The sequence below is a fragment of the Hemiscyllium ocellatum genome (genome assembly GCF_020745735.1).
Source record: "Hemiscyllium ocellatum isolate sHemOce1 chromosome 27 unlocalized genomic scaffold, sHemOce1.pat.X.cur. SUPER_27_unloc_16, whole genome shotgun sequence".
NCBI lineage: Eukaryota > Metazoa > Chordata > Chondrichthyes > Orectolobiformes > Hemiscylliidae > Hemiscyllium > Hemiscyllium ocellatum.
In genome coordinates this window covers 392,895-415,658 of record NW_026867483.1, presented here as the reverse complement: position 1 = coordinate 415,658, position 22,764 = coordinate 392,895, and the positions used below count along the sequence as shown (strand labels likewise).

The window sequence follows — 22,764 nt, the reverse complement described above, 5'->3', positions numbered from 1 at the left end:
TTTCTCCTCATGGGCGAGGTGGGACTTGTCTTTTATTCACTCATTCACTCTTACAGCCTGTCCTTGGTTGTGGCCTAACTGTGCATATATCAATGCAAGTTTCAGAAAGATTTCTACAGCTTGTTTTTTTTTAAAAGAACATTCTTCCAGACTTTAACAACGTTCTGAATATATGATTTTAGCTATTCTCAATTTTAAAAATCAGCCATTTCTCGCATACCCTGTTTCCTAGGTAGAATCGTCACCACCCATTCTCTCTCTCTCTCCTTAAAAGGGCTTGATACAGCGATCAAAGAGGGCTGAGGCACCAGAAAGGACCGGGAGGGGCGCTGGTGGGGATGGAGAAAGGAGAGAAATGGAGAGCGGGACAGAGGTTGAGAAGGACTAGGGTTCAGAGGGTTATGGGGAGAGAATGGGGGTGCAATGTGAGGAGAGAGAATGGGCAGGAGGCAGTGGGCGGGGAGAAAATGGACGGTGGGGGGCAGAGTGTGAAGAGAGAGACAGCACAATCCTACCTTCCCCAGAGCTGGTATCAGTGTCCCACGAACGGGAACCCACTCCTCCCACAGCAGATTTGGGGCAATCATTTCTCAATATACACGTGGCTAAGGCAGTGGAATCATGTCATCCCTAATGGCCATTCACACCGACCTTCTCAACAGCATCCCATCCAGATCCATTCGATTATGCAGCAGCTCTGCAATTCCACATAGCTATTTCCTGATGAAGGTTTTGCCGGAAACGTCGATTCTCCTGCTCCTCGCACGCTGCCTGACCTGCTGTGCTTTTCCAGCTCCACACTCTCGACCCGAATCTCCAGCATCTGCAGTCCTCACTTTCGCCCTGTAGGGGGTGAATGTTCTACGCCGAGTCTTTTGAATCTCTTCAAATCTTTTCTCCTCACCCTAAACCTATACCCTCTAGTTTTGGAATACCTCTACCCTGAGGTAAAGGCAGGAACGTTGAGCAGCCAGACAAAATGCACAGGGGAAAAAAACATTTCGGGAAAAAAAATGGCATTGGCATTTTTCTCTCGTATTCGCAGTTGGACACTTAAAATTTGTCATGATCTGGAGGTGTCCGTGTTGGACTATGGTGTACAAAGTTATAAATCACACAACACCAGGTTACAGTCCAATAGGCTTGTTTGGAAGCACTTAGCTTTCGGAGCGCCGCTCCTTCATCAGGCGGTCGTGGAGTAAAGATCATAAATTCTGTGTTCCCATGTTATACTCCACAACCGCCTGATGAAGGAGCAGCGCTCCAAAAGCTCATGCTTCCAAATAAGCCTGTTGGTCTATAACCAGGTGTTTTGTGATTTTTAACTCTAAAATTTGTCAGTAACACCAGCATCGTGACAGAGCATACTGAGCATGCTCGGCGGTGTCAGGAAGCACTGCGCATGTCTGCCGGTGTCAGCAAAGTACTGCACATACTCCTGGGTGTCCGCAGAAAAGGCGCACGAGCTCCTTTCCATGGACCAATGGAGAAACTTGGAAGATCCGAAGCAGTCTGGTCCTCCTGCCAATCAGAGTCGGCCGTTGTCGAAATGCGGAAGTTGGACTGTGAGCTCTGAAGCCGCTGATGCTACTCTTTTGTCACTGAATGAAGATTAAACCTCACCCCAGACTATAAATTCCTTCCTCTGTCTAAAATTTGTGAGTATAATAGTGTTTTTGTCACCATGTTTTCCATTTTCTTTTCATACTGGGGTTCAATTATTGATTTATAGCAACTGAAAGGAAAGAGTGAATCGAGGGAGGGGACAGACTCTGGAAAAGTTGATCCAGGTCTGTGTCTCACTTTGCAAACGCAGTGCCACAATTTGAAGGTATCGCCTTTGATGTATGTACAAAAAAAGCAGAAAGGAGGCATTGGAGGCGGCTTATGTAGTGATATGTTGAGATGTGGCGAAAGTGAGATGCTGGAGATCAGAGTTGAAAAGTGTGGCGCTGGCAAACCACAGCAGGTCAGGCAGCAACTGAGGAGGAGGAGAGTCGACGTTTCGGGCACGAGCTTTTCATCAGGAAAGATGTGTGGATGGACAAAGGGGCCTCGGCGTCCTTCGAAACCAGTTACTGCCAGTTGTCAGACAGGTGCAGCAAGCAATGAGCAAAGCAAGTGATATATTAGCAAGAGGAATTGAGTTCAGAAGTGTGGATGTCTTTCAGCAGTTAGGCCGGTCATTGAATGCATTCAAGGCTGAGTTCATTTGACTTTGATGAACAAAGAAGTGGATGGTTTTGGGGGAAGGCAAGAAATTGGTTTTAAGACCAGTATAGAACAGTTACAGAGTCATACAGCATAGAAACAGATCCTTCAGTCCAACTAGTCCATGCTGACTATATTCACAAACTAAATTAGTCCCACTTGCCAATGTTTGGCCCATATCCTTCTGAAACTTTTCTATTTGTGCACTTATTCAAATTTATTTTAAATGTTGTTACTGTACCTGCATTCACTACTTCCTCTGGACATTCATTTGACACACACTCCAGTCGCTTAAATGAAAAATGTGCTCCTCATGTCTTTTTAAAATTTTTTTCCTCTCTTTTAACACTTAAAAAGATAGCTCCCTATTCTTGATTCAACACCTGATATTGACCTCATCTATGCCCCTGTGATTTTATAAATCTCAATAAGGTCACCTCTCAACCTCCTATGTTCCAGTGAAAAAGTTCCAGCCTATTCACCTAGATGTAAGTAGATCCATATTCAGTTATGATCTGTTCAATGCTTGTGCAGGCTTGAAAGATCAAATGGCCAACTCCTGCTCCCAATTCTCTCCCTATGGTCAGGATAGCAAGAGACCATAAGACACAGGAGCAGAAAATAGGCCATTCATTCAGCCCATTCAGGTCTGTTCATACCATTCAATCGTGGCTTATGGGTTTCTCAACCCCATTCTCCCACGCTCTCCGTGAAACTCTCCATCCCCATGATACTCAGGAACCTATCTACCTCAGTCTTAAATATCCTCAGTGACCTGGCCTCTACAACCTTCTGTAGAAATGAATTCCATAGATTCACCACTCTTTCACTGAAGAAGTATCTCCTTATCTGCGTTCTAAAACACCTTCTCTTTACTCGAAGGCTGTGCCCTCAGGTCCTAGTCTCTCCTACCAATGGAAACATCCTCTGAAAGTCTACTCTGTCCAGGCCATTCAGTATTCTGTATGTTTCCATTAGATCCCCCTGAGTGTGGGCCTGTTAATCAGCATGAAACAGACCCTTCAGGATGAGGTACAGCAGGGATTAGGTTCAGCAATGAGAGAATGGAGGGAGAGTATGTGGAACAGAGATTTTCAGCTTCCAGAGAATAAGGGAGGAAAGAGAGTTTAGCATAAATTAGAATTGATCGGATGGGCCAAGGAGTGGCAGATGGGGTTTAATTCAGAGAAATGTGAGATGTTGCATTTTGGTCCAGCAATCCAGGCAGGACTGACACAGTTAAGGGGAGTGTCGCAGAACAAAGAGACCTTGGAGTGCAGGTTCATAGTTCCTTGAAGGTGGAGTCTTACATAGACAGTATAGTGAACAAGTTTTTGGTATGCTTTCCTTTATTGGTCAGAGCATTCAGTATAGGAACTGGGAGATCATTTTGCGGCTGTACAGGACATTGGTTAGGCCACTTTTGGAATACTGGTCTCTCTGATGTAGGAAAGGTGTTATGAAACTTTGAGAGGTGTCAGAAAATATTTAGAAGGCTGTTGCCAGATTTGGAGGGTTTGAGCTGCAGGAAGAGGCTGAATAGGCCAGGGAGATATTTTCTTTGGAGCATCAGAGGCTGAGTGGTAACCTTTTTAAAGAAGTTTATATAGGGGGCATAGATAGGGTGAATACCAAGGTCTTTTCTCCATGGTAGGGGAGTCCACAACTAAAGGGCCAGAAGTTTAAGGTGAGTAGGGAAAGGAGCTGAAGGGCAACATATTTTCAGACAGAGGGTGGAGCGTGTATGGAATGAACTGCCAGAGGAAGTGTGGAGGCTGGTACAATGACAACATTTAAAAGCCACTGGATGGATACTTGAATAGGAAGGATTTAGAGGGATGAGTCAAATGGGACTAGATTAGTTTGTGATATATAGTTGGCACGGATGGGTTGGGCCAAAGGGCCTGTTTCTGTACTGTATGACTTTAATTGTCTTCAGTGAAAGCAGAAGTGTTGTTATGAAGACTGGACTTTCAGAGCAGCTTTCCAAGATGTTTTGCCCTTACTGAGAGCAGAAGAAGTTACAATGAAATCTTTCATTTGTGAGACAGCAACTGGAGTGAGTGAGTACATCTGGGATTTGGTGGAAAGTGGGAATTCATTGCACTGTGGGGATGAAACACCACTCTATCCAGTCATTTCTGATGAGACTAGGCCCCAAGATTAGGGGAAGTAGACTTAGGACAGAGATGAGGAGGAACTGCCTGGCCAATTCAAATCAAGGCTAGTGAGCAATGTCGTGATGTGGAAATGAACAACAGAATAATAGAAAGGGACAAGGAGAGTAAATATACCAGCAATCAAAACTGGATTCAGAAGATCACAAAAACTGAACATGAGCTGCATTGTAGCAGAAGTGAATGAATTGACTGCACACATTGAAGAGAATAATTATGATCTGAGACTCCTTATAGGGACATGGCTTCAGGATGGCAAGGACTGGATCCTGAATATCGAGGGGTAGTCAAATGGGAAGCTCAGTAAAGGTAGAGGGTTGATGCTGCTCATCAAAACACTGATCACAGGGTAGTCTGGTGTCAGCTTGAATTTCAGGTCCGGATTTCTGTCCTCTGTTGATCTCCCTGTTCCCACAGAGTAAGATGTTGGTCTGTTCTCAGCTCTGTTGGATTTCTGCTTTAACGCCCCCTTTTACACATTCAGGAAAAATAAAACATTTAGTCAATCGAGACCCAATCCATAATTTCCCAGACTGTCAACTAGTCCAAGTAAATCTGAAGTAGGGGTCTCCCAGGATTCTGATAGTGCTTACATCTAACTATTAGTACCCAGCTATGATTTACAACAATACTTGCACCAACAGAAATAAAGCATCTGTTATCAAATAGACATATAGATATACAGCATGGAAACAGGGTTTCTCTATTACACACATAGACCCACACTCTCCATGGGGATGAATTTGTATTTGCAGATACATTCTATTTTGCTCAAAAATTCTAAATTGGAGGAAGGTCAAATTTGACGGTATTAGGCAAGAACTTTCAAAAGCTGTTTGTGAGCCAATGTTTGCAAGTAAAGGGACGGCTGGAAAATGGGAAGCCTTCAGAACTGTGATAACTAAAGTCCAGAGAAAGTATATTCTTGTTAGGGTGAAAGGAAAGACTGGTAGATATAGGGAATGCTGGTGACTGGAGAAATTGAGGGTTTTGGTTCAGAAAATGAAGGAAGCATATGTCAGGTTATAGACAGGATAGATCGAGTGAAGCTTTACAGTATAAAGGCAGCAGGAATATACTTCTGATTTCTCTCTTAAGGGGATAACAGGGGAACATGAGAGAGCTTTGGCAACTAAAGTTAAGGAGAATCCAAAGGGTCTTTACAAATACATTAAGGACAAAAGAATAAGTAGGGAGAGAATAGGGCCCCTCAAAGATCAGCAAGGTGCCTTTGTGTGGAACCGCTGGAGATGGGGGAGATACTAAACGGGTATTTTGCATCAGAGTTTACTGTGGAAAAGGACGTAGGGAAATAGATGGTGACATCTTGAAAAATATCCATATTACAGAGGAGCAAGTGCTGGGTGTTTTGAAATGAATAAAAGTGGATAAATCCCCAGGACCTGATCAAGTGTACCCTAGAACTCTGTGGGAAGCTAGAGAAGTGATTGCTGGGCCTCTTGCTGAGATACTTGTATCATTGATAGTCACAGCTGAGGTGTCAGAAGACTGGAGGTTGATAAACGTGGTGCCACTGTTAAAGGTGGTAAAGACAAGCCACGGTATTATAGACCAGTGAGCCTGACGTTGATGGTGGGCAAGTTGTTGGAGGGAATCCAACAGAGGGACAAGATGTACATGTATTGGAAAGGCAAGGACTGATTAGGGATAGTCAACATTTATGTGTGGGAAATCATGTCTCACAAACTTGAATGAGTTTTTTTGAAGAACTAATGAAGAGAACTGATGAGGGCAGAGAGGTAGATCTATATGGACTTCAGTAAGATGTTTGACAAGGTTCCCCATGGGAGACTGGTGAGCAAGGTTAGATTTCATGAATACAGGGAGAACTTGCCATTTAGATACAGAACTGGCTCAAAGGTAGAAGGTGGTGGTGGAGGGTTGTTTTTCAGATAGGAGGCCTGTGATCAGTGGAGTGCATGGGCTGAGAAGTGACAGATGGAGTTTAATTCAGATAAATGGGAGGTGCTGCATTTTGGGAAAGCAAATCTTAGCAGTACTTATACGCTTAATGGTAAGGTCCTAGAGAGTGTTGCTGAACAAAGAGGCCTTGGAGTGCAGTTTCATAGCTCCTTGAAAGTGGAGTCGCAGGTAGATAGGATAGTGAAGAAGGCATTTGGTCTGCTTTCCTTTAATGGTCAGAGTATTGAGTACAGGAATTGGGAGGTCATGTCGCGGCTGCACAGGACATTGGTTAGGCCACTGTTGGAATATTACTTGCAATTATGCTCTCCTTCCTATCGGAAAGATGTTGTGAAACTTGTAAGGGTTCAGAAAAGATTTACAAGGATGTTGCTAGGATTGGAAGTTTTGAGCTATAGGGAGAGGTTGAATAGGCTAGGGCTGTTTTCCCTGGAACGTCATATACTAAGGGGTGACCTTACACAGATTTATAAAATCATGAGGGGCATGGATAGGATAAATGGACAAAGTCTAGGTTTAGGGTGAAAGGGACCTAAGAGGCAACTTCTTCACTCAGGGGGTGGTATGTGTATGGCATGAGCTGCCAGAGGAAGTGGTGGAAGCTATCTGGATGGGCAAATGAATAGGAAGAGTTTGGAGGGATATGGGCAAGTTGCTGGCAGGTGGGACTGGATTGGGTTGGGATATCTGGTCGGCATGAATGAGTTGGACTGAAGGGTCTGTTTCCATGCTGTGCATCTCTATGACTGTGCATTTAGAGTTATACAATGTGCTGGCAGTCAATGCTGGCAGCCAATACATGTAATATTTTGTAAATTCCACATTGCAAATCGAAGCGGGCTGACTCAGACTCTGACCTCACTCCTTTCATGCATTATCTGAGCTGAGATGTCACCTTTTCTTATAAAACCTTAAGTTATCTCGGGAAGGAGCCTGACAGGAAGTTCTGGGACTTGCATATTATTGATACCTGCAACCCATTCTAAAAGATGAAAGACTTAACAATCCAGGTTTGTTCAATATATCATTCAGTAGCAGCACATCAAATGTTTTTCCATAAATTCTGTGCCTTATGATCTTGTACTCCACAACCAACTGAATAAGACGCAGCACTCCGAAAGCTGGTGCTTTGAAATAAACTTGTTGGACTGTAACCTGGTATTGTGTTATATGTAACTTTGTCCAGGTTGGGGTGGATTCGCCATGTTAAATGACCCATAGTGTTCTGTTTTGCACAGATTCAGGTGGATTGGCAGTGTTCAGTTACCCATATCATCGAGGGATGTGCAGGTTAGGGTGGATTGGCTGGTATAACTTACCCATAGTGCCCAGGGATGTGCAGGTTAGCATGGATTGGCCGTGCTAACTTAACCAACATACCCCTGGGCACTATGGGTAAGATGGATTCACTGTGCTAAATTCACTCTTTCATTAAGAGAGTGGTGCGCGTTAGGAATGAGCTGCCAAAGGAAATGGTGGATGCCTGTACAATTATGACATTTGAAAGGCATCTGGATGGAAATATAAAATGGAAGGGTTTAGAGGGATATGGGCCAAGTGCTGTCAAATGGGTCTAGATTAATTTAGAATATCTGGTTGGCCTCGACGAGTTGGACTGTTTCCATATGCTGTATGTCTCTGACTCTGGCTTGCCACATCTGTATGTTCAGTTTCTCCCTGGTGTCGGTGTTAATGCCTTTGATGTCTCATTTTGCTTTCCCTTTTCCAGGGATGTTAACCACTTCATGTCTGGTTGTTCCTCAAGAACCTGCATTACAGGTTCACCCTGAACTGACACTATTTTTTGCGCTTCCCAAAATCAGACCTGCTCACTCTCAGCAGTGGAGTTATCCAAAATTCAGAGAGATGTCAGTCTTGAAATTTTTGCTGTTCTACCCCGGAAGATCCTGAATCAACACCTTCAGGAGAATTAGTTAGCGTGGTGTGAGAACAGAGGGGGAGAGAAAGAGAGAGAGAGAGTGGGATCATGCTTTAAATTTTCAGTGTGGAATAAAAAAAGAAAAGAATATTCTGCAGAAAGTAGAATTGCTTGTTCTGAATTTTTTACCTTGCACTGACAGTCATGAATTTTGTAATCTCTTTTCACAAAGCAACAGATGAAGGGCTGATGCCCGAAATATCAACATTCCTGCTCCTCGGATGCTGCCGGACCTGTTGTACTTTTCCAGCGCCGCACTGTTCAACTTTGACTCTCCAGCTTCTGCAGTCCTCACTTCGACATCAATGTCCGACAGTCACTCAATCCATCAGGACTGCAACAATTTTTGACTGTGATTCTGTGAGAAGGAGCAAAGCCTTTTGGTTCCTGTTGGAGCACGTCTTCAGCATCAGTGGGGCTGGATGAGAGACCCTACTGTTGCAGCGCACTGATTGTGGAACAAGAAACAGATATACGGCCTGGAAAGAGGAATTCACGACAGGGAGGGGCTTTACATGTTTTGTGTGCAGCTGAAGCTTCGGCCATGGAGAAACCCAATGGATCCCAGAAACCGTGGAAGTGTGGTGACTGCGGAGAAGGCTTCCGTGTCCCTTCTATCTTCTGGAGACTCATCGGCGCAGTCATACTGGGGAGAGGCCATTCACCTGCCCCGAGTATGGAAAGGGCTTCAGCTATGCCTCCGACCTGGTGAGGCACCAGCGGGTCCATACCAGGGAGAGGCCCTTCAGCTGCCCCGAATGCGAGAAGGTCTTCAGCAATTCCTCTGACCTGGTGAGGCACCAGCGGGTCCACACAGGGGAGAGGCCCTTCAGCTGCCTCGAGTGTGGAAAGGGCTTTACCCAGGCCTCCACCCTGCTGGCCCACAGGCAGGGGCACACCAGAGAGAGGCCGTTCTTCTGCACTGAGTGTGAGAAGGCCTTCAGCAATTCCTCCATCCTGCTGGCCCACCGACAGGTGCACACTGGGGAGAGGCAGTTCACCTGCTCTCAGTGTGAGAAGGGCTTTACCCGCGCTTCCCATCTGCGGAGGCACCAGCGAGTTCATGTGCCATCGCAGGGGGATTAAAGGAGGGATAGCCAATTGCCTTATTGACTGGACTATCAACCCAGTTCCGGGGAATGCCAGGCTTGAATCCCGCCGTGGCAGATGGTAGAATTGGATTTCAGTCAGAAATCTGGAGTTCAGCACCTAATGAAGAAATAATTGTTTGGGAGACGTCACCCATCTGATTCACTCACATCCCTTTTTAGGGAAGGAAACTGCTGTTATGGGGAAGGATTCACTCAGTCGTCCCAGCTGCATCCTTTACCCGGTCTGGCCTACACGTAACTCCAGACCCACAACAGCATGGTTGACTCTTCATTGCCCACCGCTACCACCGGTCATTGAGTGGGGAAAGACTTACTTGTTTACAGGGTATGGGTTGAAATTGCTGAGTGTGGCAATACTTCCTACAGTTAAGGCTGTACCAAGGATCCAATTACAAACTGACAACTCAGTGGTGACCACTGAGGTAGCGTAGGGTGGGGGTGCTATTTCAAAAAACAGCTACTTTTTCTACACCTTTTCGCTGGGGTTGGGGGGGTGGGGGAAGTCTGAAGCTGTAACAACGTTGGGTCACAATAAAGGTTACCTGAACCTATCAGACTCTCATTGAAGGTTTTGTGCTCCAAGAGGTTTTTGTTTTAAAGCTGCTCATTTCATTTCAGCCTCCTGCACTAAGTTTCCAATGTCATGTATCAGATGGAGCAGTGAATGAGTAGCTAGTATCGTTAGAAGTTGTAAATTTTTCAGAAGTGCAGGTACTGCACCGTTTCATCAGCATTGTATAGTTTACTGGCAGCAGTGGGAGATGTGGGCTGCGTTCACTGGAAACGGTGTGGAGGTGCTGGTGTTGGACTGGGGTAGATAAAGTTAAAAATCACACAACACCAGGTTATTATCCAACAGGTTTATTTGGAAGCACTAGATTTCAGAGTGCTGCTCCTTCATCGGGTAACTGTGGACCAGGGAATAATACACCGATTGTATAGCAAAAGATCACAGTGTCATGCGACTGATAGGATATATTGAACAAACCTAGGTTGTTGTTATGTCTCTCATCTTTTAGAATGGGTTGCGGGTTTTCATTCATTAATATATAAATCCCAGAACATCTTTAAAGTCACATTCTCGAGATGACTTACTATATTATAAAATAAAGTGACATCTCAGCTCAGACATTGCATTAAAGATGTGAGGTTCGAGTCTGATTCAAGATTGGAATACTGACAGACTGGTTCTATTTCCAAAGTAGGAATTTATAAAATATTGCATGGATTGACTGCCTGCAGATTGTGTGCTTTTTGAGTAAAATTGAAAGTATCTGCAAATATAATTCTGCCAAGACAAATTCACTTCATAGAGTTTTGTGTGTGTGTGTGTGTATGTGTATGTGAGTATGTGCAAAACAGTGAAGTGTGGGTGTGATGGAGTTTAAGCCTGTGAGTGTGTTGTGGGGTGTGTGTGTGTGTGTGTGTGAGAGGTATGAATAAAAGTGAGAGGTTGCATTTTGCTAAACAAGGAAGGGCTGGACATAATGAGTTTTGAGAAGATTTGTAGGTCAGGTTGAGGTTTTGGATGTAGGTTTGCTTGCTGAGCTGCAAGGTTAATTTCCAGATGTTTCGTTACCTACTAGGTAACGTCTTCAGTGGGCTTCAGGCGAAGAATGCAGAAATTTTCAGCATTGCTATGTACAGTTAATGGTAAGTCCCTGAATTGTGTTGTAGAACAGAGACAATTTGGCGGGGGGGGGGGGGAGAGTAGGGGGTTCAGGTATATAGTTCTTTGAAAGTTGCATCCCTGGTAGACAGGTGGTAAAGAAGGCGTTTCGCACCATTGCCTTCACTGTCCACCCCATTGAGTATAGAAGTTGGGACATCATGTTGAGGTTGTACAGGATGTTGGTGAGGCCACTTTCTGGGTACTGAGTGCAGTTTTGGTGGCTCTGTAATAGAGAGGGTTCCGTAAAGATTTACCAGGATGTTGCCAAGACTGAAGGATTTGAGTTATAAGGAAAGATTGGGACTGTCTTCATTGGAGTGTAGAGGGTTGAGGGGTGACCTTACTAAGATTTATAAAATCATTAGGATCGGAGGTAAAGTGAATAGCAAAGAGTTCTTCCTTAAGACCACAAGACATAGGAGTGAAAGTAAGGTCATAAGTCCACTCTGCCATTTAATCCTGGCTGATGGGCATTTCAACTCCACTTACCCATACTCTCCCCATAGCTCTTAATTCCTTGCGATACCAAGAATTTATCAATCTCTGTCTTGAAGACACTTAATGTCCTGGTCTCCACTGCGCTCCATGGCAATGAATTCCACAGCCCCACCATTCTCTGGCTGAAGAAATGTCCCCTCATTTCCATTCTAAATGGAGCCCCTCTAATTATCAGGCTGTGCCCATGGGTCCAAGCATCCCTGCCTAATGGAAAAAACTTACCAGCATCCATGCTTTTTAAGCCATGCACTATCTTGTAAGTTTCTATTATATCTCCCCTCAACCTTCTAAACTGTAATGAATATAATTCCAGGATCCTCAGCTATTCATCGTCTGTTAGGCCTATGATACCAGTGATCATCGCGTGAATCTCCGCTGGACATGGTCCAGTGCCACTATGTCCTTACTGAGGTGTGGGGCCCAAACTTGGACACAGTATTCTAAATGGAGCCTAATCAGAGCTTTATAAAGTCTCAGTAGCACATAGCTGCTTTTACGTTCCAACTCTCCTGAGATAAATGACAACATTATATTTGCTTTCTTAAGCACGGACTCAACCCGCAAGTCAACCTTTAGAGAATCCTGGACTACCAGTCCCAGATCCCTTTGTACTTTGGCTTTATGAATTTTCTCACTGTTTAGAAAATAGTCCATGCTGTACTCTTTTTTTTCCAAAGTGTAAGACCTCACATTTGCTTACACTGAATTTCATCAGCTATTTCCTGGACCACACTCCTAAACTGTCCAAATCTTTCTGCAGCTGGTCAGGCAGCATCCAAGGAACAGGAATTTGACGTTTCGGGCACAAGCCCTTTGGCGTGTGCCCGAAAGGTCGAATTTCCTGTTCCTTGGATGCTGCCTGACCTGCTGTGCTTTGGCCAGCAGCACATTTTCAGCTCTGATCTCCAGCATCTGCAGACCTCACTTTTTACTCAAATCTTTCTGCAGCCTCCCCACCTCCTCAGAACTACCTGCCTGTCTGTCTGCCTAACTTTGTATCATCAACGAACTTCGTGGGAATGCCCCCAGTCCCTTTATCCAGATCATTAATATATAAAGTGAACAGCTGCAGCCCCAACACTGAGCCCTGCAGGACACCACTTGTCACCAGCTGCCATTCCGTAAAAAAAACCTTTTATCCTAACTCTCTGCCTTCTCTCGGGCAGCCTATCCTCAATCCATGCCAGTAGCTCAACTCAAATACCATGGATCCTCACTTTACTCTGCAGCCTCCTATGAGGCACCTTATCAAAGGCCTTTTGGAAATCTAGGTAGACGACATCCTCTGGGTTTCCCAAGTCTAACCTACTTGTTAACTCTTCAAGTTTGTCAGGCACGACCTCCCCTTACTAAATCCATGCTGACTTATTTTAATCCAACCATGCACTTCCAAGAATTTAGAAATCTCAGCCTTAATGATAGATTTTAGAATTTTATCTACAATTGAGGTTAGGCTAATCGGTGTATAATTTTCCAGCTTTTGTCTTGATCCTGTTTTGAACAAATGACTTACAACAGTGATTTTCCAATCATCTGGGACTTTCCCTGACTCCAGTGAGTTTTGAACAATTACAACCAACACCTCTGCTAATTCTTCAACCACCTCCCTCAGAACGCTAGGCTGTAGCCATCAGGGCCAAGAGATTTCTCAATTTTTAGACCTATTAACTTTTCTAGCACTTTCTTTTTTGTAATGGCTACCATACTCAACTCTGCCCCTTAACTCTCCTTAATTGTTAGGATGTTACTCATGTCTTCCACTGTGAAAACTGACACAAAGTATTTGTTAAGTTCTTCAGCTATTTTCTTATCTTCCATCACTAATCTTCCTGCATCAATTTGGAGCAGCCCAATTTCTACTTTTGCCTCTTGTTTGTTTCTTATGTATTACAAAAACCTTTTACTATCATTTCTAACGTAACTGGTCCGCTTACCTTCATATTTGATCCTCTCCTTCCTTATTTCTCTCTTTGTCATCTTCTGTTTGTTTTTGTAGTCTTCCCAAGCTTCTGATTTCCCAGTGGTCTTGGCCACTTTATAGGCTCTCTTTTTTGTTGATACATTTCCTGACTTCCTTTGTCAGCTATGGCAGTCTTCTTCCCCCCGCCTGATAATCTTTCTTTTTTGGGGATGAACCTCTGTACTGCGTCCTCAATTACACCCAGAAATTCCTGCCATTGTTGCTCTACTGTCTTCCCCACTAGGCTCTGCTTGCAGTCAATTTTTGACAGTTCCTCTCTTATTGCCTTTTATTTAACTGTAACACCATTACATCTAATTTTGCCTTCTCTCTTTCAAACTGCACACTGATCTCTCCCATATTATAATCGCTGCCTCCTAAGTGTTCATTAGCTTTAAGATTTTTAATAAAGTCTGGCTCATTACATAGCACTAAGAATTGAAATATGCTCAGTTAGGCCACAGTTGAGGACAATGTGTAAGGGGCGAATGGCCTATTCCTAGCCTTTTGAAATTGGTTCTGGCTGTGTGGAAATAGAACCATTGAGTTGTAGAGCACAAAAAACAATCCTTCGGTATGGGCCGACCAGATAGCCTTAATTAATCTCGTCCCATTTGCCAGCACTTTGTCCATATCCCTCTAAAACTTCCTATTCATGTACCTTCCTATTTAAAAGATGCCTTTTAAATGTTGTATTTGTACCAGCCTCCACCATTTTTCCCTGGCAGCTCATTCAGTTCACACACCAACCTATAGATGAAAACGTTGCCCCTTGGGGCCGTTTTAAAACTTTCCCTTTTCACCCAAAAACCAATGCCCTCTTGTACTGGACTCCCCCGCCCCAGGGAACACTTTATCTTTTTCTCATATGTCACCTGTTGTGATCTTTTAAACCTCCATAAGGTCACCCCTCAGCCTTCAATGCTCCAGGGAAAATAGCCCCAGCCAATTCAGCCTCTCCCTGGAGCTCAAACCCTCCAACCCTAGCAACATTCTTATAAATAATTTCTGAACTCTTTTAAGTTTCACAACATCCTTCTTGTTTCGTCAGGAAAAAGGCTGTGAACAATCTATTTTGTTCAGGTCGTAAGAGGGGGCTTTTCTTGAGGCGCATTAACTTTCACACTTTTTTAAATCCTTGGATTACTTTTAAATTTTTCCCCCCTCACCCTAAACCTGTGCCCTCTAGTTTGGGATTCCCCCTCCCCTGCGGAAGAGACAGGCAAAAGGAATGAGATGTGCAGTCACAGAGAGAAAGAATTGTGACTCCCGCCTTTTTTATCCCCAATTGGCAATTGGACACAAACTCTGTCAGTAACAACCAGAGCCGGTCGCCATTGGTCAGCTGGAGTAAGGTGCACTCTGATTGGATGGGGCGCGGAGACGGAAAGAAGAAAAACACAGATGGCGGCGCGAGGCTGCGGTTTCTGACGGAGGGAGGGGGGCAGACAGGCATCGTTTACCTCAGAAAATACCTTTAAAATACATTTCACATTAAAGTCGGAACTTTTCAAACAAGAGGTGACGGTTACCGGGTGAACGGGAAAACAAATTAAAACTGTCGGCGGTGGAGGAGAGAGAGCCGGCGCCCACGGCTTCTTCGGCGGCGGCCGGAACCCAGGAGCTCAACAAACCCCCGGAGCTGGAGGAAGGTCCGAGCTCCAAGAAGCGGGGGTCCGGCTGGAGGCTGGATTTACTCAAGGCTTGTATCTATTAACTTATTTAAATGGTACCTACTGTATGGGGGTATGGTTTACATTAAAACCGGAGGATCATGTCAGAGTGTTTGTTTATATTGAGCAGTTGTAGTTGGTAAAATACACTCCCTGGAGGAACACCTTCTATGATGCTGCATTTCTTACCTTCTGCCCTTCCCCCATTTGTTATCTCTCATCTCAATTTTACATTTTATTTGGTCAAATTTAATATCATATTAATGAGACTTGGTATTGACTGTATTATTAATTAATCTGTTGGATTGTTGTAAATCAAATTAATGGTGTAATTTCGTTTATGATGTCTGAGTTTGACATTGAATGTGCAGGTGTGAATACCAGTACGGTGTAAAAATAAATCAACAGCTTGTCCTTTTTTAACAAAAGAAGGAGTTTAATGATATTATTGGCACTGTCTCCTTGAGCATGATGATTCAAGTCTGACCAACAAACCATTTCATGCAGTCACCCAGTTTAATTCAAGCCTAAGAAAATAATTCTCTCAGGCTAAGATTTATACAACCCAAAATATGATTGATTATCTTGTGTATTCTTACCTTTAAGCCGTAACAGAAGGCAGTTTGAGACTGAAACACGGCTGGAAAGAATGTAGATTGATGAGGAAAATCAAATGGCAGAGTCTGAGGCCACAATCTGTCAGTCTGGCTTGATTGCATGAGTGGTGGTTCTTCAAAAGCATCTTCCAAGCCATGACGTCAACCACCAAGAGCAGGTAAGTGCCAGCACAGGATTCCGACTGCAAGATATATCGCATTGCTTCTTTGTTAATGATCAAAATGCTGGAACTCACTCCTGAACATTGTTGCAGACCACACCATGTTTGTGAAGCAATTTAAGAGGCAGCTCAGCACCACCTTTTCAAGGTCAGTTTGGAAAGAGTTGTTGGCACAGCCAATGATATTCACATCTCATGAAATGGTAAGCAAAGAGCCCAGGGTGTTGGAGGCTGAATGTTAGCATGGATAAAGGATTGGCTAACTACCACAGTTGTGGTAAGGGGCATGTTCAGGATGGCAACTTGTAACTTGTGGTGTACCACAGGGATCAGCGCTGGGGCCAACATTATTTACAATATGTATACAAATTACTTGGAGAAGTAAAGTGAATGTACTTTTGCAGAAGAGACAGTTGATGTGAAAGCAGGTGGTGAGGATGACATTAGATATCTGGAGAGGGATATAGACAGGTTAAGCAAATGAACGAAAGCTTGGCAGATGGGAAAATGAGGTCATGCCGTTTGTCAGGAGGTGAAGAACTGAATATTAAATGGAGAAAACTTTAGAATCGAGGGATTTGGAATCACATCCACGAATCTCTTCATCCAATTTCAGTAAGTAATGGGGAGGCAAATGGGAGGTTGGCCTTTTCAATTGAGTATAAACGTAGGAAGGTTATAGTGAACCTATGTAAGGCCCTAGTCAGGCCACAAGTGAATACTATGAACAGTTTAGGGCACTTTACCTGAGGAAAGATATATTGGCATTGGAGGCAGTCCAGAGATGGTTGACCATGATGATATCAGGGATGGAAAGTATGTCTTATGAGGAGAACTGAATAGGTTGGGCCTGTGCTTATTAGAAGTTAGAAGAATTAGAGGTAACATTATTGTCACGTACAAGATTCTGAGGAGACTTGACAGGCGAGACGTGGAAAAGTGGGTGAGTGTGGGACCAGAGGAAGTAACCTCCAAATACGAGATTGCATGTTTAGGACAGATAGGAATTTCTCCTGAGGGCAGTAAATCTGTGGAACTTGATACTACAAACGGCTGTTGAGCCTGGGTTGTTATGTGCATTCAAGGCTGAGATAGTTTTTTTTTAAATCAGTAAGCGAATTGAGGATTATGGGACAATGGCAGAAAAGTGGAGTAAATGTTTACCAGAAAATTGTGATCTGAATAAATGGCAGAGTCAACTCAATGGGCTGAACTGAATAGTAAATAGTAATGAGGAAAAGGATACAACTGGCAATTACAGACCAGTCAGTGTTGGGAAGCCTAGAGCTTGTAGGGAGTTGGTGGCATTTGGGCATTGTTACTGGATTTAACATCTGGAGATTCAAAATGATGCTGCTATGGCCGCGATGCAATTTGAAATCAATTTATGTATCTGGAATATAAAGCTGCTTTGGTGATCTTATCAATTGTCATAAGTACCGATCTTATTCACTAATAATCTTTTTTTTAAGGAAGGAAATCTTCTGTCCTTTCCCAGTTTGGTAAATGTGTCACTCTTGATCCAAAGTCATGTGATTGACTCTTAACTGCCCTCTGAATTGGCACTTGGTTTTTTTGGGAGACAAAGTGTTACGTTCCATGAATGAAAAAAGAAAAATATTCAGGATAAGATTGTCAATGTCACTGTCAGTGAAGGGAAGATTGTGATCTAGTGATACTGGTTAAGTAGCCCAGAGATCTCGGTCTTCAGAGAACAAAAATTAAAATCCCATCATGGATGCTAGTGGACTTTATTTTCAATGAATAAAAAGATCTGGAAGTGAGAGTTTGTCTCAGTACTGGCAACAAGGAAACCATTATTGGCTAAGAAATGAATTGCAGATGTTGGAGATCAGCAACAATTGCTGGGAAAATGCAGCAGGTCTGGCAGCATCTGTGGAAAGAAAACAGTTAATGTTTTGAATCCAGCCTAATTTTGAAGGGCCACCGGACTCAAAACAGTAACACTGTCGTCTCCTCATAGATACTGCCAGAACTGTTGCTTTTGTCCAATCATTACTGATTGTTGTGAAAGTGTTCTTTTAGGGAGGGAAATCTACCATTCACACATCATGTGACTCCAGACCTACTACAATGTGGTTGACTCTCAACTGCCTTCAAGCATGTAGCCAATTGCTCGGTCCAAAGGCCATGAAGGATGGTGAGCAAATGTTGGACATGCGAGCAACAATCCCATCCCTCAAAATATTTTCTTATATATTATAAAGCATAGGTTAATGAAGGACAGCTAAAACAAACTGCTATGGGAAAGTCATGCACAACCAAATTGATTTCCTTGTAGTTATAAATGTTGTTTTTAAAATCTTCTTCAGCAAGGACATTGGTTCCATCATTGTTGCAATACTGCATGCAATTCTGTGCTTTCTGATACAGGAAGGGTGTTATGAAATTTGAAAGGGTTCAGAAAACATTTACAAGGATGCTGCCAGGGCTGGAGGGTTTGAGCTACAGGAAGAGGCTGAATAGATTGGGGCTATTTTCCCTGGAGCTTTGGAGGCTGAGGGGTGACTTTAAAGATGTTTATAAAATCATGAGAGGCATGGGTAGGGTAAATAGGCAAGGTCTTTTCCCTTGGGTGGGGGAGTCCAAAATTAGAGGGCATAGGTTTAAGGTTAATGGCAAATGGAGTTTAATATAGATAAGTGTGAGGTCTTATATTTTGTATCGTCAAATCAAGGCAGGAATTTCATGGTGAATGGTAGGACTTTAAGGAGTGTAGTGGAACAGAGGGATCTTGGAGTAGAGGTTCACAGTTCTCTGAAAGTGGAGTCACAGGTAGAAAGTTTTTGGCACTGTGGCCTTCATCAGTCATGGCATTCAGTATAAAATAGCAAATTAGAGTCGAGATAAGCACCAAATAATAACACATACCAATAAGCACCAAATCTGTTTCATATGCAGGATTTCAAACCAAGAGATGTAGGGATGCAGGTTCATAGCTCCTGGAAAGTGGAGTCATGGGTAGACAGGGCGGTGAGGAAGTCTTTTGGCATGTTTGCTTTCATTAGTCAGAGCACAGAGTACAGGAGTTGGGATGAATTGTTGCAGCTGTCACAGATTTCACATAACACAAGATGTGACCCTGTCCTGCCCTGACTGACTGTCCCTTTGCACATCAAGGGGAAGACACTCCTTTAATTGTGGTGATCAGGAAACATGCCATCCATCAAAAACAGGGCTGTGTTCACAAATATTTGGACAGAGGAAGCAAGTTGCAGTTTGGGTGAAGATCAATCTTCATTCAGAGAGAGAGAAGAAGAGTAGCAGCAGCTTCAGAAATTCATGGTCCAACTTCTGAAAAGACCTTGTCTGATTTGCAGTTGTTTCTGGGCTTGTAATATCGTACTGCAACATATTGTAGATCTTCAGTAAGTGTGTCAATACTGCACTGCAGAGGTCCATTCAGCAACTTGAGTCCATGTGAACTCTTTGTGGAGGTATGCAGTCTACTCCATAACCCTGTTGATTTACAGTTACATATAGATCTCCACAAAGATCTTTGGGATTAAGAGAGGAGAGAATGTTCCACAGTAACTAGAATTACTTTCAGATTTTCTGTCATGGACTGACTGTGATAACCTTTGCAATCACTTCACAGAAATATTACAAGAGAAGAATTTGGCAGCAGAAATCTCAGACCGAACATCACATCAAAGTCTGACAGTCACTTGATTCATGAGGACGTGGATATTGATGGCCTTGAAAACAAAGAGGTGAAGGTTTGTCTGCTTAGTTAGGTTTTAAACGTCAGAGTGACAGGAAACTTAGTCTCACATACCCACACACCAGAGTAGTGACTGGAACAAGCTTTACAGACTGAATGAGTGTGTTCCAATTATCAGAGGATTCACCAGTAACACCACGCACATGCTATAAGTGTGAGCGAGTTTTCACTGATTGTTAAGGTCAGAGACAGACGAGGGCACCTGCACCATGGAGAAACCGTGGAAATGTGGGGAGTGTGGGAATGGTTTCCCTTCGCTATCTGCGCTGGAGATTCATTGGCGTTTACACGTCGGGCAGCGGCTATTCACCTGTACTCAGTGCAGGAAAGGCTCCACTCAGTTACACCACCTCCTGGCCCCCCAGCAAGTCCACAGCAGCAAGAACCCGTTCATCTGCCCCGTGTGTGGGCAGGGTTTCACTCAGTCACACCACCTGCTGCCGCACCAACGGATGCACACCGGGGAGAAACCATTTTCCTGCTCCGTGTGCGGGAAGGGCTACACCCGTTCGTATCACCTGCTGCTCGGCTTCCACGTCCACACTGGGGAGAAGCCGTTCACCTGTCCCGTGTGGTGCAATGATTTCTGTGATTCCTCCACCCTGCGCAAACACCAGCGCATCCACACCAAGGAGCAGCCGTTCACCTGTCCAGTGTGTGGGAAGGGCTTCACCCAGTCGTGCAACTTGTGGAGACACCAGCAACTTCACAAGTGAGATTGCGCAGGAATTAGGGTTGGATTCTGCTGTTACTGCTGCTGAGAGTCGCATCTTGAACCCTGTTTAGTGGGTGAAGTAGGAGGGATAAGGGGTTCCTTTATGCTGACTGGTTGCTCTCTCACCCATTTTACTTCCAATGGGGGCTGATGCTCTCTGATCCTGGGATTGCACCTTCCCTACGGAACAGTCCACAGAAGCGGCTGAAGTGCAGTTAGATCTGAAATAGATACATTTGTCTCTGTCCCATTGAGTCTCCAGCACAGTCGATCCAATTGGCCTCTGTCAGTGTTTATGCTACACCTGAGCCTCCACCCACCCCTTCATCCACATACAGGTATCCCCTGTTTTTGAAAGTTCACTTTACCCCCTACCCATCCAAGCCTGTGCCAATTCTTAATCATAACTTAGACCTAATATTTATTGCCGATGTGTGGTTCCTGTCCCTGTATTCACCTCCCATTCACGTGTCTATCCAAATATACCTTAAGTGTTGCTAAGGTGCCTCTTTTCACTACATCCAATGGCAATGCATTCCAGGCATCCAGCATCCAACTGTGTGAAAAATCTTCCCTTTCAATTCTCCCTCAGACTGTCCCCCTCTCGCCTTAAACCTGTACCCTCTTGTAGTTGACTTTTCCACCCTGGGGAGGGGGAAAGCCTCTGACTATCTAACAGACTATCTGGCCCAACACCAAAAATCCAAAGAATAATCCACACAGACCCATTTCCCTATCCCTATTACTCGACATTTACCCCTTACTAACGTACCTAACTTTCAATTCCTGAACACTGTGGGGCAATTTAAGCACGGACAATCCAACTTAACCTGCAATTCCTGGGCAGTGGGTAATTTAGCATAGCCACTCCACCCTAACCTACACATTTGGATTGAGAGAGGAAACCGGAGGAAACCCATATCGACACGGAGAATTTCCAAACTCCACACAGACAGTCGCCTGAGACTGAAATCGAACCAGTTTCCCTGGCGCTGTGAGGCATCAGTGCTAATGATTGAGCCACCGTGCCACCCCCATCCAGCCAATCAATACAATTCTTGTACTTCCTATGTATCTGTATCCAGCTTCACCTTAATTGTATTCCCCTCTTTATCTCTTTTCCCCCATCCTCACCCCTCCACACATCACCATATCATAAGACTATAGGAGCAGAAATGATGCCATTCAGTCCATTGAGTCTGCTCCACCATTCAATCACGGCTGATAAGTTTCTCAACCCCATTCTCCCCGTAACCTTTGATCCTCTTGATACTCGAGAACCTAGTTATTCCCATCTTAAATGTATTCCGTGATCTGGCCTCCACAACCTTCTGGGACAGTGAATTCTATAGATACACCACTCTCTGTCTGAAGAAGTTCTCCTTATCTCCGTTCTAAAAGGTCTTCCCTTTACTTGAAGGCTGAGCCCTCGGGTCCTAGTTTCTCCGACCAATGGAAACATTTTCCCAACATCCACTCTGTCTAAGCTGTTCAGTATTCTGTAGGTTTCAATTAGTTCCCTTGTCATCTTCTAAACTCCATTGAGTATAGACCCAGAGTCCTCAGATGTTCTTCATATGTTAAGCTTTTTAATCCTGGGACCTTTCTCATCAACCTCCTCTGAATATGTTCCAGGGCCTGTACATCCTTTCTGAGATATGGGGCCCAAAACTGCGTACAGTACTCCAATTGTGGCCTGACCGGAACCTTTTAGACCCTCAGAAGTACATCCCTGCTTTTATATTCAAGTCCTGTCAAAATAAATGCCATTGTTGCATTTGCTTTCCTCACTACTGACTCAACCTGTAAGTTTACCTTGAGAGAATCCTGGACTAGAAGTCCCAAGTCTCTTTGCTCTTCGGATTTCTGAATTTTCTCCTCATAATCCTTCTGTTCCAGGGAAGCAGCAGAGACTTCCAGACACATCGATTTGTATTCAGCGATATCCAGGGATCTCAAGAACTGCCAGTATCTCAGGAAGAATCGTTATTCCGGGAGGAGCGTGGTGTGCACCTGTAAACTCCAGAACTTCCCCCAACTTCATGAGTCAACACTAACTTTTTCTGGACCAAGAAATGAAAGGGCCGACGAGAAACTGTGACACCACAGAAACTGAAATTAGGCCATTCAGCCCATTGAGTCTGCTCCACCATTCACTCATTCTTGAGTATCAAGGGGTTCAAAGGTTACAGGGCGAATGGGGTTAAGAAATATATCAGCCATGATTGAATGGCAGAGCAGATTCAATACGATAAATGGACTAATTTCTGCTAGTTATCCATCCCTGGGAAGAAGGCGGCAACACAATAAGTTGTTTCTTGGGACAGGCAAGATAATGTT

The 22,764-nt window shown here is 44.1% G+C and overlaps 1 protein-coding gene across 1 annotated transcript; it reads left to right on the top strand.

The window, feature by feature from the left end:
• Positions 1-1,373: 1,373 nt before the first annotated feature.
• LOC132807379 (gastrula zinc finger protein XlCGF26.1-like) lies at positions 1,374-22,525 on the top strand. Its single transcript, XM_060821600.1, has 4 exons — positions 1,374-1,565; positions 8,899-9,344; positions 19,891-20,421; positions 22,324-22,525. Exons 1-4 carry the CDS (start codon positions 1,374-1,376, stop codon positions 22,523-22,525), a joined length of 1,371 nt encoding a protein of 456 aa, XP_060677583.1.
• The last annotated feature ends 239 nt before the right edge of the window (positions 22,526-22,764 follow it).